This window comes from Gopherus flavomarginatus, chromosome 1 (assembly GCF_025201925.1).
Source record: "Gopherus flavomarginatus isolate rGopFla2 chromosome 1, rGopFla2.mat.asm, whole genome shotgun sequence".
NCBI lineage: Eukaryota > Metazoa > Chordata > Testudines > Testudinidae > Gopherus > Gopherus flavomarginatus.
This window is the reverse complement of record NC_066617.1, coordinates 81,342,769-81,359,799: the sequence shown is the minus strand read 5'-3', so window position 1 is coordinate 81,359,799 and position 17,031 is coordinate 81,342,769. Positions and strand designations below refer to the sequence as shown.

The following is a 17,031-nucleotide window of genomic DNA, read 5'->3' as shown; positions in this document are numbered from 1 at the left end:
ACCCTAACAAGAACATAGTCTAGAGAGGCTGAGTACTAGGATTTCAGAAAACAATCCTGTGAGGAGACCTTCCAGCAGGTCTCCTCTCCCTAGGTCCTGTGTGGAATCACCAGGTGCAAAGATCCACCCTAGCAAATGCTATTTCTGGATTAAGTCTTTCGAGTTTACAAGTGCTAAATGTATGTGTTTGAAAAGTAAAAAAAAGAAAACTCATGATTGACCTGATAGTCTAGAACAGTGTTCTCAACCTTTTTGATACCAAGGACTGAATTGCTGCCTTCCAAAACTGTGTCAGGGAGATTTTAGGGGCTGGCACCGTCCACGGACTGGTCATTGAGAAACACTGATTCCTTGTAGTCCACAGAATTGGGACTTCAAGACACCAGAAGGGAAGGCACATTATGCATCACTCTTCAGCATTACACAACAATGAAGTCAGAAGTGACTGTGGTGACATTCTGGAGCCTGGATGGTTTCCCAGTAGCAGGGTGGGAATAAATTATGCAGGATATGAGAAAGGAATTAAGGATGGGATTAAGACAACTTCAGCTTGTCCTCTATACAGCACGTGTACAATGCCTTTGGACTCCCATCTCTGCAGACTGTCTACATTATGCAGAAACTTGAGAATATCCTTGACTGAGTCAATGAGGCAGAAAAGAATGCAGATTTTAAGCACTCTTATCATATTAGAAACCTTTCATGCTATTGTGCAGGCTAGAAAAGCAACACCACCTCAAGCCGTAGGCACTGCAGTCTATAAACTATTAACCAAGATTTCCATACCACTGAACAGGGTCATATTTCCTAGCCAATCCTTTGCAAACTGTTTTGCAGTAATAAAAGTGATGCATACCAAACTATACAGGACCACATATTTTCCAGAGTACATGCTACATTAGTTAGTGCTATTAGGAGAACATCCAAAAGAGGACCATAGGAGCTGCAATACTAGGTGATGAGTTAAAATTGGTGCAATAGGTTTCATCGTTTTGTTGCATTTGAGAATTTATGTTATATTATGGATGCTTGTTAGTTTGGCCTGCATTGGCAATAGGAAAGTTTGGCGGTCACATCACACATACATTTATTACAATCACAGCTTACTTGTGGTTTCTTCATCTTCCAAGTCTTGCAGTATAAGATTTTCAGCATTTTGACTTCTGTTCTTCACAACGTTTAGACAGTACAGAACTGATTCTGGTAATTCATCTGAAGTCTAGAAGTAAACATTACTTTTAATTAAATTCTGTATGTTCATCTCTCTGTGAAGACCACTGGTAAATACTTAACATTCTTAATTAAAGTCCATGGGTCTGTCTATACCAGGGGTCAGCAACCTTTGGCACCCAGCCCATCAGGGTAAAGCTGCTGCCAGGCCGGGACCGTTTGTTTATCTGCAGCGTCCGCAGGCACGGAGCCTCACAGCTCCCACTGGCTGTGGTTCACCATTCCTGGCCAAGGGGAGCTGTGGGAAGCAGTGGCTAGCATGTCCCTCAGCCCACACCTCTTCCTGCAGCTCCCATTGGCTGGGAATGGCGAACTGCGGCCAGTGGGAGCTGGAGGGGTCCGTGCCTGCAGATGCTCCAGATAAACAAACCGGCCCGGCCCACCAGCTGCTTTACCCTGACAAGCTGGATGCCAAAGGTTGCCGACCTCTGGTCTACACAGTTATTTTTAGAGCACGAGCACCAGCCTCACTAGCTAAGCCTATCCACCCAGGCTGGGAGACTTGTTCCTGGTTCACTCCAAAATGCTGTGTAGACATACTGTATGTGTGTACACATATTGTATGTGTCCCGCACTAAAACACTAGTATTTTAGTGAGGGACACACACTCCCTCCCACAGATCATGTATTTTTTCAGTCAGGCCTTAATTTCATTATTGTCTCACTCATGACTTGACAGTCATTTAGACTTCACAGCAATCTAACTACTACTGCCCTCTAGAAGCATCTTTCTAATTGATATTGTTTTCTTTGTTACTGGTTTGATCCAGGTTGAATAAAAGGACAAATGATTCAATATGGAGGAATCAGACATGTGATGTGGGGTCTTTGTTACTGAGATATTGATTTTTTTAAGGACAGATTAGATTCACAAATATAAATATGCCAGGGACTTGAACCTAGGTCTCCCACGTCCTCAGCAAATGCCCACACCATCAAATTATAGTGTCAGTCTCTCTCAATCTCTTTTGATGGAACAGATCCACTTATGATAAATTTAATATTCAATGGGCCAGCAAGAAAATGAGACTGTACCCTAGTGTTTAGGGTACTTTCCTGAAATGTCGGAGACCCCGAGATTCAAGTCCCTGACCCTGAGTTGGGAGCTCCTGTTTCCCTACGCTCTAGGCAAGTATCCTGACCATCAGGCTTCTAGATATGCTGGGGTCGGTGGGTCTCTCCCTCTCTCAGGCGCTGGACCTGAAAAACCTCCCAATGAAAATTTCATGAACACCAATCCATTTCCACAAAACATTTCAGTTTTGACAAAACAACATTTTTAGTGGGACAAAATTTTAAATGATTTTTTTTCAGGCAGCTCTACTATTTAATTATTGATAATTTCAGTGGATGGAAGTAAAGTGCACTAGGTTGGGAACAGGATGCTGCTGCGGGGATGGAAATGAAAAGAACAGAGAGGGGGAAAAGAGAAACAAGGCAGAGATCACAGTGGCCTGAAGAGGAACAGATTTTCGCAGAATGATGGGCATTACAAGAAGGTACTGAACAAGTAATAAATAACTAAGCATTTAGTTACTACATAAAGGCCACATAGTCTCCTTGATCTCTGTAAAAACTTCTTACTGACATCGGAGAGCATTTCATTGTATGATTCTATGATTGTGCATCTAGGAAATGTATAGTCCAACCCATGGACCATAATTAGCCATAGAATTTAGCTCTCTCAGATGAGACTGCAAATAACATCCCTGCTCCCCCAGTACTCCACTTCTTTTCACTGGTACTCTACTCTATCTACGATTACATAAGTCACAGGCAGAAAGGCACAGGGGAGCAAGCAGAATCAGAGGAGTAAACTCAGTTGTGTGAAATATCATCAGCAAACTGTTCACCTGGGCAAGAGAGTCCTCACCCTCGTCGTTCAGAGTTTGTATCTGTTTTTCCCGATTAAGGGTTCAAATTCCGTGAAAAACCCAGTGCCTTCTGAGAGCTGCTGAGTGTCAATGCCTTTTTATATCAACAAGAGATTAAGGTGTTCAGCATCATTCAGGAACACTTAGTACTCAGAGGTCCTGAACATTGAGAGGTCCTGACTTTCATTATTCTGGTGGGAGTTGCGGGTGCTTAGTGACTGTGAGGATCAGGCCTTATGTTTTTAAATAGATCCCCACTGGCCAATGCTCTAGGAACTCTCCGTCAATAGGCAGTGGCAGTTTACTAAGAGAAAAGGTTCTGATGATGGAAATAACAGAATGGGTCCTTGAGGTTACAGTCATAGCCCAAAGATTTTGAGGCAAGGATGCATCCCTACTGAAAAGTGGTAGCAGAGAATAAGTGATGCTGGGAGCAGGAGGCCAAAAGAGGTGGCAAAGGAGAGCAATAAAAAATGTCTGTTACCAAAAACATATTTATTTCCATTATCATATATTGGTCAATAAGGAGTAAATGAACTAACTGAGATTTAAAAAAACAAGCAAGTGAAAACAGAACATTATAATGCAAAGTGTCAGACAACCTTAAGAGGCATCACTACATGCTCTGCCTCCTATGAGAACTGACCCAAAACTCAAACCTAACAACAGAAGGTTGAAAAAGATTTGGGTCAATCTCATTTTGGCTTTCTTTTCACATTTCTATACACTACCTGCACCATAAGTCAGATATAAAGAAGTGCTGAGTCAACCTCCTTAATTTTGACCTTAAGGAACTTCTCCTGAAAATTCAGTTTAAATCAGGAGATCTTCAACAATCTAAAACTCAAAAAAGAGTCCTACAAAAAGTGGAAAAACTCAGTCAAACTACAAAGGATGAATATAAACAAATAAGACAAGTATGTAGGGATAAAATTAGAAAGGCCAAGACACAAAACGAGATCAAACTAGCCAGGGACATAAAGGGTAACAAGAAAACATTCTACAAATACATTAGAAGCAAGAAGACAACCAAGGACAGAGTAGGCCCGTTACCCAATGAAGGGGGAAAAGACAATAACAGAAAATGTGGACATGGCAGAGGTGCTTAACGACTTCTTTGTTTTGATTTTTACTAAGAAGGTTGGTGGTGCCTGGATGCCTAACATAGTGAATGCCAGTGAAAATGAGGTAGGAGCAGAGTCTAAAATAGGGAAAGAACAAGTCAAAAATTACTAAGACAAGTTAGATGTTTTCAAATCACCAGGGCCTGATGAAATGCATCCTAGAATACTCAAGGAGCTGACTGAGGAGATATCTGAGCCATTAGCAATTATCTTTGAAAAGTCATGGAAGACGGGAGATAGTCCAGAAGACTGAAAAAGGGCAAATATAGTGCCCATCTATAAAAAGGGAAATAAGGACAAGCTGGAGAATTACAGAAGAGTCAGCTTAACTTCTGTACCCGGAAAGATAATGGAGCAAATAATTAAGAAATCTATTTGCAAACACTAGAAGATAACAAGGTGATAAGTAAAAGTCAGCATGTATTTGTCAAGAACAAATTGTGTCAAACCAAACCGATGGCTTTCTTTAACAGAGTAACAAGCTTTGTGGATGGGGGGAAATAGTAGATGTGGTATATCTTGACTTTAGTAAGGTTTCTGATACTGTCTCACATGACCTTCTTATAAACAAACTAGGGAAATAAGATGGACAAGGTGCATGCATAAATGGTTGGAAAATCGTTCACAGAGAGTAGTTATCAGTAGTTCAAAGTCATGCTGGAAGGACATAATGAATGGGGTCCCGCAAGGATCGGTTCTGGGTCCAGTTCTGTTCAATATCTTCATCAATGATTTAGATAATGGCATAGAGAGTACACTTATAAAGTTTGTGGATGATATCAAGCTGGGAGGGGCTGCAAGTGCTTTGGAGGATAGGATTAAAATTCAAAATATCTGGACAAACTGGAGAAACAGTCTGAAGTAAATAGGATGAAATTCAATTAGGACAAATGCAAAGTACTCCACTTAAGAAGGAACAATCAGTTGCACACATACAAAATGGGAAGGCGTACTGCGGAAAGGAATCTGGGGGTCATAGTGGATCACAAGCTAAATATGAGAGTCAGCAGTAACACTGTTACAAAAAAAGCAAAAATCATTCTGGGATGTATTAGCAGGAGTATTGTAAGCAAGACACAAGAAGTAATTCTTCTGCTCTTCTCCACACTAATTAGGCTTCAACTGGAATATTGTGTCCAGTTCTGGGTGCCACATTTCAGGAAAGATGTGGACGAATTGGAGAAAGTCCAGAGAAGAGCTACAAAAATGATTAAAGGTCTAGAAAACATGACCTATGAGGGAAGATTGAAAAAAATGAGTTTGTTTAGTATGGAGAAGAGAAGACTGAGAGGGAACATGATAACAGTTTTCAAGTACATAAAAGGTTGTTACAAGGAGAAGTGAGAAAAATTGTTCTTCTTAACCTCTGAGAACAGGACAAGAAGCAATGGGCTTAAATTGCAGCAAAGGCAGTTTAGGTTGGACATCAGGAAAAACTTCCTAACTGTCAGAGTGGTTAAGCACTGGAATAAATTGCCTAGGGAGGTTATGAAAAATCTCCAATAATGGGGATTCAAGAGCAGGTTGGTAAAACACCTGTCAGGGATGATCTAGATAATATTTAGTCCTGCCTTGAGTGCAGGGGACTGGACCAGATGACCTCTCGAGGTCGCTTCCAGTTCTGTGATTCTATCAATACTGTATATAATTCTAGGCACCAACATACCAGAATTATGTCTTATCAATGGGATGCAGTGTTGTTGCTGTGTTGGTCTCAGGATATAGGATCAATTTCTGTTGGTGTAAGGTACAAGCTTTTAGCGTCTTTTTCAGATATGGGGAAGGGAATGTTTGCAACGGTCTGGTTACCTTCTCCATACCTAAGAAGAGCTCTATGATACTAAAAGCTTGTACCTTCTACCAACAGAAGTTGGCCTACAATAAAAAGTATTACCTCACCTACCTTGTCTCAATCAACTGGATAGAATTTAGAAGACTGCTTAAAAAAAGGAGGGAGGGGGGAAACTAAAGGGATTAATTTACATAAAAAGAATCAAAACTCAGGAAGTATTGTAAATATACCACAAGACAGCTTCTTCCTACAAGATTTGCAAGCCCAATTTTTAAGACCAAAGATTAATTTGATGAACCATCACAACTTTTATCTATCTTTTATCGATTTTAAAGTTCACTCATCTTTAACGTTGAAAGGTTCTGTAAAAAATTACAATCCACTGGAATCTGATCTTGTGACTTTAGCAGAATGCCCCTGACCTACCAATTTCACTTTTCTGAAGTCAGTTTGTAACTCATTCTGTACCCCATAAATAGCTTTCCTTTAACACATGCCCTTTTAAATACACAGTTCACAGTAGGCGTTTCTTTAATATCAGCTTATTTCAGGGGCTTATCTGTCACTTCAAGTTTACATTTTCATGGAGTTCAATTAACAGGAGTAGGATACATTTGAAGGAAGTTTTCCTCCAGAGAATAAATATTAGGAAATAATGCATTCACCATCTAGACTTTATGATACCTGTAGTACACCAGGGTGGATAAAAATCAATGATTTTTAATGAATAAATACATAAATAAAATTTATTTTTTTCTTCTTTAAATAGTTTCTTCCTCAAAAGGCATTTTATAAAAAAAATCCTATCTAAAGATCATTTTAATTAAGATACATTATAGCTCAAATCTATCTCATCAGAATTGGGATTATAAATTCTAATTCTACAGTATGAGACTATATATATATATATATATATATTTAAGAAAAGTTTTGTAAATGAGTTCCAATAGCTCATGGCTTAGGGACCCAACCTTATGGGGTTCCAGGAGCTTCTGCATAGATTATTTAGGTTAATCTTTCTATCTACCCAATGGGACTCAGTGCTTAGTCTAGTAGATACCATCAGAGATGCTTAGTTACTTTTGCAGTTCTCAAACTGTGGATTTTGTCTCCAGAGATAACATGCTTGTTAACAGCAAAAATGTATTAAATAAATAAATATAGAGGTGAGAAATAACAGACCTCAACTCTATTGTCCCTCTGCAAATTTTTGTACACAGAGTCAATCCTTTACCTCTCTCTAAAAGTGCAAAGTTTCAAAAAGTTCGAATATTTTGTTGGGGTCAGAACAGATCTGGACAAGGAGAAGTCTGGAGATAAATGTGAGAAGAGAGGGACAGCCAGTAGAAACAAAAGTGAAACTGTTTGAGCAGCATATTCTAGAAGTCTTGAGGTCTTTCTGAGTGTAGCCTTCATTGATGTGAGACCTACCATACCATTCTCTCACTAGAAGGGGAAACCTATAATGGCAGCAGGCCGCAAAAGACACCGAGTTTGGGAATATTTTAATGAAGTTCCTCTACCTGTGGGTAAGACAGGCATGCGTGCAAAATGCAAACAGTGTAACAAAGAAATGCAAGACCTGGTTTCCTGAATGAAACAACAACATCATGAGAAGTGTTCCTTCTCAGGAGGAAGCTGCGCTGAAGATTATTAAAGGAATGTCTGAACATGCAGGATCTTAAGGTTGGAAAACTTTTTTATTTCATACTTCTTTCTTAAGGACTGCCTGTCTTCCTTCTGGACTATTCTTGAATTCTTGTGTCTGAGCAAAAACTATAGTTGTTATTCTATGGTACTATCATTTTAGATGCAATTATGATAAAAAATAAAATAGCTGAAATAGGCAGATCTTCCTTTTACAATTTCACCTTTAACGTAGTACTGAGTGTCAGTGAATGCACTAGGTAATACTAAATGAGCAGTATGGTAATAATAATTAAATAACTGCATTGACTTATTTTGTTTAGGAGAATCTGTCCTCAACATACAGGATTCTGAAGACTATCCGCCTTTAAAATCACCATCATTTTCTATAGTTTCAGAGTTATCTGCCAATGATAAGAGTTTCAGTCTCATCATGTATGTCACACAGCCATAGTATATCACTTGTAGCAAAAAGAAAAAAAAATCTCCATCATCCAGAAACAACCACAGATAAGTTTGTGATAAGAACCAGCAAATTGCAAAAAGAGGTAATTGATGAAAAAATTGCCCAGTTTGTTTATGCAACAAACTCCCCTTTCCGTATGTTTGAGAACCCACACTTCATTAACATGGTTCAGTCATTAAGACCAGGATACAGTCCACCCAACAGAGCAGATGTTGTAGGCAAATTGCTGGATAAAGTGTATGAAAGAGAAATTGAGCAGTATGCAAAAGGTTTAGAGGGTGAAATTGTTAACCTGAGTCTTGATAGGTGTAGCAATATCCACAATGACTCTGTTGTATTTGCTTGTAGAAGAAGAAGAAGAAGAATGGAATGTCTTCCTTACAGAAACAATTGGTACATCGGAAAATGCACACACAGCAGAATACTTACAAGAATTAGCAGTAAAAGCTATAACAAACTGTGAAAAAAAAATTCAAGCATCTAGTATGCAGCGTGGCCACAGACAATGCTACAAATGTATCCAAGATGAGAAGAAATTTAGAAAGAGTCCCAAGCTAATAACATATGGTTGCAGTGCTCATTTGATCCACCTCCTAGCCAAAGACCTCAGTGTTCCAGAAATAAAGGTTAATGTTGTTGAAATTGCAAAATACTTCCATAACAACCACTTTGCAGCAGCTGCTCTGAAAAAAAGTGGGAGGAACCAAGCTAACTCTCCCACAAGTCATGCGATGGAACTCAATAGTGGACTGTTTCGAGCACTATATAAAGAACTGGCCTAATCTGATGACAATTTGTGAACAAAACCATGAAAAAAACAGATGGCACTGTCACAGCCAAAGTTCTCAACACTGAGCTTAAGAGAAACATTGAACACATGCTGAGTACCTTGAAGCCCATTTCTGTAGCCTTGAACAAAATGCAGGGAAATAGCTCTTTTATTGCTGACGGTGTTGAAATTTGAAGGAACTGAGTGAGATCTTAAAAAGTGAAATATGCAATGACAGAGTTAAATTACAAGCATTAAAAAAAAAAAAATACATGAATGGGACAAGCACTATCTCCAGCTGCAAATATTCTCAATACTCGGTACCAATGTCAAATCTTAACTGCTGAAGAAGAGGAGTTGGCTATGTCATGGACATCCAGCAATCATCCCTCCATAATACCAATTATAATAAACTTCAGAGCTAAGGGTGAACCATTCAAGAAATATATGTTAGCTGATGATGTTTTAAAGAAAGTCACACCACTGAACTGGTGGAAGTCACTTAAACACTTGGATTCAGAGACTGTTGAAGTGATAATATCACTTTTAACAGCAGTAGCTTCTTCTGCCAGTGTAGAAAGACTATTTTCTTCCTCTGGACTAATTCATTTCAAATTGAGAAATCATTTGGGACCTGAAAAAGCAGGAAAGTTTGTTTTTCTGTTCCAGATTATGAACAAATAGGAAAATGAAGGTGAAGACGACTGAGTTAACTGCACAAGCCAATATTTTAAGTTTCTCATGTTGACCTGGCTGACATAGTCAATTTAATTTTAAATTTAAAACAAACCTGATTTTAAAAAAAACTTGAATGTTTAACTAAATTCAAAAATTCATATGCTTGTTTTGTTAAAATATTAAATTTTTCCTGTTGAAGAAAAAATATAGCACAACAAGAAAATCCTCCAAATATTAATGATTAACCTGTTGAACTGAAAATATTTATGAAGTCATTGGGAGGTGAACTATCTGCTTCAATTACCTTTGGTAAATGAAATAACCAAACAATTGTTCATTTTCTGATATAGCTGTAAAACTAATCTAAAAAGTTTTCAAAATAAATCACTTAAAAATATATAGTTTGTATCTTCTAAAAATGAAACCTATATCTATCTCTGAGTTGTGAAGAATATATATTAAGGTTATAACAACCAACAAGAATGCACTTTATGTAGAAATTCATGATTAAATTGAGTCTTCCTGGACTAGTGATTTAAATCAAATCCATCCTGTAGTACACCTCCAAGTAACTTAGAAAAACAAGAATGCAAGAGGCCTCCACAAAAGACACAAGTTTGCCATGCAAAAGTAAAGGCAGTACTATCCCTCCTGCTTCCATTAAACACTTACTGTTTCACCATCACTCCAAGCTTCTGCTGATAAATCAGTGTTGAGATCATCCACTTCAAGCGAAGTAACACTGATTCTGCTCAATTCTATATTTATTTCTTCTTCAAGTTTTACATCATCATCTTCCATAGCTTTCCATAATAAAATTGTAACAACAAAGAGGAAAAATAAAATTGAATACATTAGTGGATATTGTATTTACTGCTAGATTTGTAGCAAAAGTAGGTATTTCAAAACTCTTTCTCTAAAACAAAACAAAAATCATCCATATCCACAGTAAGGCTCCAACTATGACAAGACTTATATGAACGCTTAACTTTAGACACGTGAGTATTTCTACGTCAACGGAATACTCACGTTTGTAAAGTTAAGGTTTGGCTGTACTGGGACCTAAAACTCTATATTTATCAATACTGTTGAGAGGGAAAGATGCACACAAATAATAAAACATTACCTTGGGCCCTGTTCCCACAAACATTTACATGTGTGCAACTTTCATTGACTTCAATAGGACTACTCAGATGACCAAAGTTATATGGGTTTAAGGGTACATCTACACTAGGGAAAAAAAAAAAGGTGTGTCCTTAACTCAGGTTAGGTAATTTGGATTGAAATAGCAGCAAAGATATGTTTCAGAGTAGCAGCCATGTTAGCCTGTATCCGCAAAAAGAACAGGAGTACTTGTGGCACCTTAGAGACTAACAAATTTATTTCAGCATGAGCTTTCGTGAGCTACAGCTCACATCCTTGGCAACTCCAGTTAGTAGTTTAAGTTAAAGCCTAAAGGGGAGCCTAGAAATGAACTCGAGCTGCTAACCAAGTTGCCGTAGTGGTGAGTAGATCATGCTAATGTATTTACATGGAAGTACAGATATTTGTAATTTCTTATCAACCTTCAAAGCTCCACAAAGAGCATTAACTTCAATCACTGACTGTATTAAACAAAACACAGTAAACATGCATTCCCATTTGGCCTCAGTTTATTCAGCTATTGATAATGGATTTAGAACAAGGGTGGGCAAACTTTTTGGCCTGAGGGCCACATCTGGGAATAAAAATTGTCTGCGGGTCACAAATGCTCACAAAATTGGGGTTGGGGTGCAGGAGGGGGTGAGGGCTCTGGTTGGGAGGTGTAGGCTCCAGGGTGGGGCCAGAAATGAGTTCAGGGTGTGGGAAGGGGCTCCAGCCTGGGTAGGGAAGTGGGCTGTGGGGGGGAAGGGAGGACTCCGGCTGGGGGTGCAAGTTCTAGGGTAGGGCTAGGGATGAGGAGTTTGGGGTGTAGGAGAGTGCTCTGGGCTGGGACTGAGGGGTTCGGAGGGTGGGAGGGGGATCAGGGCTGGGGTAGGGATGCAGAAAGGGGTGCTGGGGGATGGGGCTGGGGATGAGAGGTTTGGGGTGCAGGAAGGTGCTCCAGGTTGGGATAGAGGGTTTCGGAGGGCAGGAGGGAGAACAGGGTTGGGGCACCAGGGGAGGCTCAAGGGTGCAGGTTCCGGACGGTGCTTACCTCAAGCAGCTCCCAGAAGCAGTGGCATGTCCCTTCTTCAGCCCCTATGCGGACCCACAGTCAGGTGGCTCTGCACGCTGCCCCATCTACAGGCACTGTCCCTGCAGCTCCCATTGGCCACAGTGCCCAGCCAATTGGAGCTGCAGGGGTGACACTTGGGGCACAGCCAGTGTGCAGAGCATAGCCCCTGGCTGCCCTAAATGTAGGAGACGGAGGGAGGCCATGCCGCTGCTTCTGGGAGCGCGTGGAGCGCCCCCCGACCCTGCTCCCTGGTTGGAGCGCCAGACCAGGCAAGCCCCAGACCCCTCCCCAGCGGGAGCTCAAGGACTGGATTAAAACGGCTGGTGGGCAGGATCCAACTGGCAGGCCATAGTTTGTTTAGAATATGGGCAGTGTACATAGAGCTCTGTTTTTTAATAAAGAGAAAAGGAACAGCACAAGTTTATCCCAACTACACACTTTACTCTGTGACAGGCATGAAGAAAAACAATACAACACTGGAAAAGGTTTGCTTAATAGTTTGAGATAAGAAAAGCATCCCAGAACAGTCTACTCCTGTGGATTCTGCAGATGCTGCTGTAACCCACACACCTCCTGAGTGTGGTGCTCTGTCCCATCAAGTGGCACCAACACCACTTAGCAAGAGATTAATGAGTCTGCCCAAGGTCCCAAATTCAATCCCACCTGCTGACAAGCAGCATCTGTCAGCATTACACTGCCACTTAGGATACACAAAAAAACATGCCAACCATACACCCTTTCCTATTGGTACTATTAAGTATAAACATAAATAATCAGACATATTAATACTTTCATCTGCATACTGTACACTAGTTTAGATATGAAAGCTAAGATAGGTACTGCTCGAGAAGTGCACAGTGAAAAGACACAGCAGGCACAATATAGCACACTTTGGGAGTTGAGGTTTTGGGACGGAAGAGCTGATTTAGGGATAAAGGTCTTTTTAAGGTGAGGAGGAGCTTGGTGTCCTTGGGCCATTCTGATTCAATTTTTATTTTAAATTTGTGTATGTCTAGAATGTTTCTGATAAGTTCTGTGTATAATATTTCTCTCTCTCTCACACACACACACACACACACACAAAATCTGCTTCATGCAGGTACATTCACATGCAGCAAAATCCTTCCTCTCTCAACTCCATCAACACAATTGCAGGGGAGAGGGATAGCTCGGTGGTTTGAGCATTTACCTGTTAAACCCAGCACTGTGAGCTCAAGCCTTGAGGGGGGGGCACCTAACGATCTGGGGCAAAATCAGTACTTGGTCCTGCTAGTGAAGCCAGGGGGCTGGACTCAATGACCCTTCAGGGTCCCTTCCAGTTCTAAGAGATAAGTATATCCCAAATTATTAATCATGACCACAGGTAGTATTATCAAGTTGCCAACCCCATTGAAGTCTCAGGAGCCACATATTATTTGATTTTTTTTTCCTTGCAAGACTCAAGCTGCTGGGCAGGCTCCAGAAGCTCAGCCTTCACTTACAAGACAAAAAGTATCAGAGGGGTAGCCATGTTAGTCTGGATCTGTAAAAAGTGACAGAGCCCTGTGGCACCTCATAGACTAACAGATGTATTGGTGCATAAGCTTTCATGGGTGGATATTCAGCCACAGGACTCTGTCACTTTTTAAGCACAAAAAGTGTCTCACTCCCACGATTGAGGAGAAAAGATTGAGTATAAAGAGACAAAAGGCTCAGGACCAATGAGGCAAATTCAAACAACAGCCAAGTTATTACATTAAAAATATCCGGGGGTTCAAGGCAGGTGCTGCCAAACAGCCCCAAGTGGGAGAGGGAGGTGAGACTCCCATGCCAACAGGCCAGGCTCTTAGCCTGGGGGAGAACAACCTCCCCTAGCCCAGCGCCCAGGTGCCCGCCCAGCTTATTTTCTATCAAGGTCCCACCCAGGACTACAGCTCCCAGAGTGCAACAAGAAAAGGCCCTCGCAGACCCTACTGCTCCCGGGCGACAAAGAGCTCCCCAACCAGGCCCCGGTGCATGCTGGGAGTGATAGTTCCCTCTACTTCCCATCCCCGGGGGCCCAGCGGCAGCCCCCAAGATCTCGCCGACCAGTCCCCGTGGGTTGGATGGAGCTGGTCGCCCCCAGCGGCTGGTGTCAGGCCCCTACCCGGGCAGCGACCCCTAGAGACGCCCCGTCTCCACGATCCTGCAGCTCCGGGTCACGCAGACCTCTTTGCAAAGTCGCCAGCTGCGCACGCTGCGGTGTTAAACAGGAAGCGTAACCATGGCACCAGCAGACTGGGGGCAGGGCAAGGCCTGTGCTACGGCAAGGCGGAAGGGACTAACCTCGTGAGCAGCGTTCGCTTTGCATTCCAGTCGGGGGAGAGGAGGTGAAGGAAGAAAGGAGAGAGAAACGTGGTTAGAGGCTCAGGGGAAACCCTCCATCACCAGCCCCGCTGGGCTCCCGTTAGCAGCTCCCCCCTTCCCCATCCAGCTTGAATGTTATTTCAGACCCCCATTATTTTGTTACACTGACTGGCCTGTGGTATGGGAAATAGTTTTCCCAAGCCTAGGTCTTCCCAAATTGAATAGTCAGCCCCCTACCGCCCCCAAATCATGAGCTCGGTTTAGCAATCACGAGATTTTTTATAAAGAATTAAAATTGGATTTGTTAGTTTTTGTCTTCTGGGTTGTGAGTGCTTTAGCATTGTGTTTCTAAGCTAAGCTTTTCTCCACACCTATAGCTAGAAACATACTTTTAAAAGAAAGTTGTGATTTTCAAGTAATCATCTGACTCCAGGAGCTGGTATTTTGAGGAAAAAAATACAAATATTGTGAAATTTGCCCTAAAATTGGATGGGATATCAGTGCTGAAAGTATTTACAAAGCTCGTCCTTTCGAAATCCATCCTGTGTCTTCCAGCAGTCTGTAATAATATGTAACAATGTTATTCAAATCCAGGGCTGCCAACTTTCTAATCATAGAAAATTGAACACCCCTGCCCTGACCCTTCCAGAGGCCCCGCACCAGCTCATTCCACCCTTCCTCCCTCCATCGCTCACTCTCCCCCATATTCACTCACTTTCATGGGGCTGGGACACAGGACTGGTATGCAGGAGGGAGGTGAGGGCTCTAGTTTAGGGATGCATGCTCTGGTGTGGGGTCAGGAATGAGGGGGGGTGTAGGATGGGGCTCACGGCTGGAGCAGGAGGTTGAGGTGTGTTTGGGGGAGCGGGCTTCAGGAGGAAGTTTGAATGTAGGAAGGAACTCTGAACTCGGGCAGGAGGTTGGGGTGCGGGTGAGTGTGTGAGGGCTCCAACTGAGTGTGTGGGTACTGGGGTAGAGTTGGGATGAGGGGTTTGTGGTGAAGGAGGGGGTTCCGGGCTGGAGCAGGGGGTTGGAGAGTGAGGGGATGTGAAAGCTCTGGCTGCGGGTGGTGGGATCTGGTGTGGGGCTGGGGATGAGGGGCTTGGGTTGTAGGAGGGGCTTCAGGGCTGGAGGCAAGGGGTTAGAGTGTGGTGGGGTGCAGGCTCTGAGAAGGAGTTTGTGTGTGGGAAGGGACTCTAGCCTGGGACACGGGGTTAGGGTGCAGGAGAGGGTACAGGGTCCCAGTGGCACTTACTGCGGCTCCCAGGAAGCGAATGTCAGTTATGGTACTGCCAGCTATACACTTACACAGCACCACTGTGATCATGAAGTTCCCACGTGGCTGCTGCTAACCCTGTAGGCACCTTAACTCATTCAGCACCTAACATTCCACTGTAAAAGTTCTCTAGATGCCTAAGTTTTAGACTCAGACGCATGTGCACCACTTACCCATTCAAGGCGTTTGGAGGCCTATCTCCCACCTAAGCCCCAGAGCAAATCATGAATCAGGAGAAGACAGGCATTTGGCCGCCTAAATTATGTGAGGGGCCTAATCTGGTAGTTGGTCACTGAGCACACTTTCCATATTGGGATCCATTCAAAATCTGGCCATTGGAAGAGGTGGTATTATTGCCTACTTTATAACTTTTAGCCACCTGGTTAGAGCACTCACCTGGGATGTTAGCGATTCAGATTCAATTCCTTCCAAGCTCTCTGCAGAGGGAGAGAAAAGATTTGAAAAGATTTTCAGCTCTACAATCCTGGAGCTGGAAATGCTGATCCAGTTCCTTGTGGAATACAGAGCAGCCTGAAGATTACTCTATTTTATGCCAACTGCCAATGGCCCACAGGGCTTTTCTGGCAGTAAGGAAAAAGACAGATATATCTTTTGCCCCGGCCTATTCCCTATGCTGGGCATTAGGACAGAAGGTAGTATGAGTAGGAGATGATACTCCACTGGTCAACTGAGACAGGTTTAAGTTTGCTTCACTGTGCTTAAATAGATTTAACAAGATGGATAATCTAATCCTAAGGGTCTATCCAGGAGGTCTGTAAGGGAAAGAGTCCATCAGGATGGGCAAGAAAAGCCAGGTAAACAGAGCTGAGGGAGGACAATCAATGAATCTTGAGGAAAAAGGGTTGGGGCAAGAGTGTTGAAGTTTTGGTGCATCAGAGTTCCATTTAGTTTTAATCTAATGGCCCTAACTAGTGCTTATTCTTGCTTTCATGAGCACTAAATTAACTCACTACATACACAGATAACAAACATACTCAGATTTTTTTTTTGTGTTAAAAAATAACCTTTACTTTCTACCACCTTCTTTGGTGATAGGAGTGGTGATACTGAAAAACTGTGAGATTTGTCACATACTTATAATACTGCATGGGTGGCCAGGGAGTCTCCATGTGTTGCCCTCGCGGCCACAGGCACCATGCCTGCAGCTCGCGTTGGTTGTGGTTTCCAGCCAATGGGAGCTGCGGAGCCAGAACTCAGGGTGGTGGAGTTGCAGGGACCTGGCTTCTGCTTCTGGGAGCCATGCGAGCCAGGGCAGTTAAGGAGCCTGCCTTGGCCTTGGGCCCCCGCTGCACCTCCGACCGGACTTTTAATGGACCAGTCAGTGGTGCCGACTGGAGCCACCAGGGCCCCTTTTTGACTAGGCATTCTGGTCAAAAACTGGGTGCCTGGCAACCCCATCTAAACCCATTTTAAAAGTTCTTTCATGAAGTGTTGTTATAGCCATGTTGATCCCAGAATATGAGAGAGACAAGGTGGGTGATGTAATATCTTGTATTGGACAACTTCTGTTGTTGAGAGAAACATAAGCTTACCCGAAGAAGAGCTCTATGTAAGCCTGAAAGCTTGTCTCTCTCACCAATAGAAGTTGGTCTAATAAAAGATATTATCTCCACCACCTTAAAAGTTGTCATT

General features: G+C 42.4%; 1 protein-coding gene across 5 annotated transcripts in view; it reads right to left on the bottom strand.

Annotated features, from left to right (window-relative positions):
- LRRIQ1 (leucine rich repeats and IQ motif containing 1) overlaps positions 1–13,997 on the bottom strand; it is a 170,305-nt gene extending 156,308 nt beyond the window's left edge. For all 5 annotated transcript variants that reach the window (XM_050934131.1, XM_050934120.1, XM_050934141.1 and 2 more), the window contains exons 1-3: positions 13,903–13,997; positions 10,253–10,383; positions 1,108–1,219 (exon numbers count right to left, since the gene is read on the bottom strand). In XM_050934131.1, the coding sequence (XP_050790088.1) occupies positions 1,108–1,219; positions 10,253–10,381 (241 nt within the window). In that variant the 5' untranslated portion in view covers positions 10,382–10,383; positions 13,903–13,997. The remainder of the gene's footprint in view (positions 1–1,107; positions 1,220–10,252; positions 10,384–13,902) is intronic.
- Positions 13,998–17,031: the final 3,034 nt, after the last annotated feature.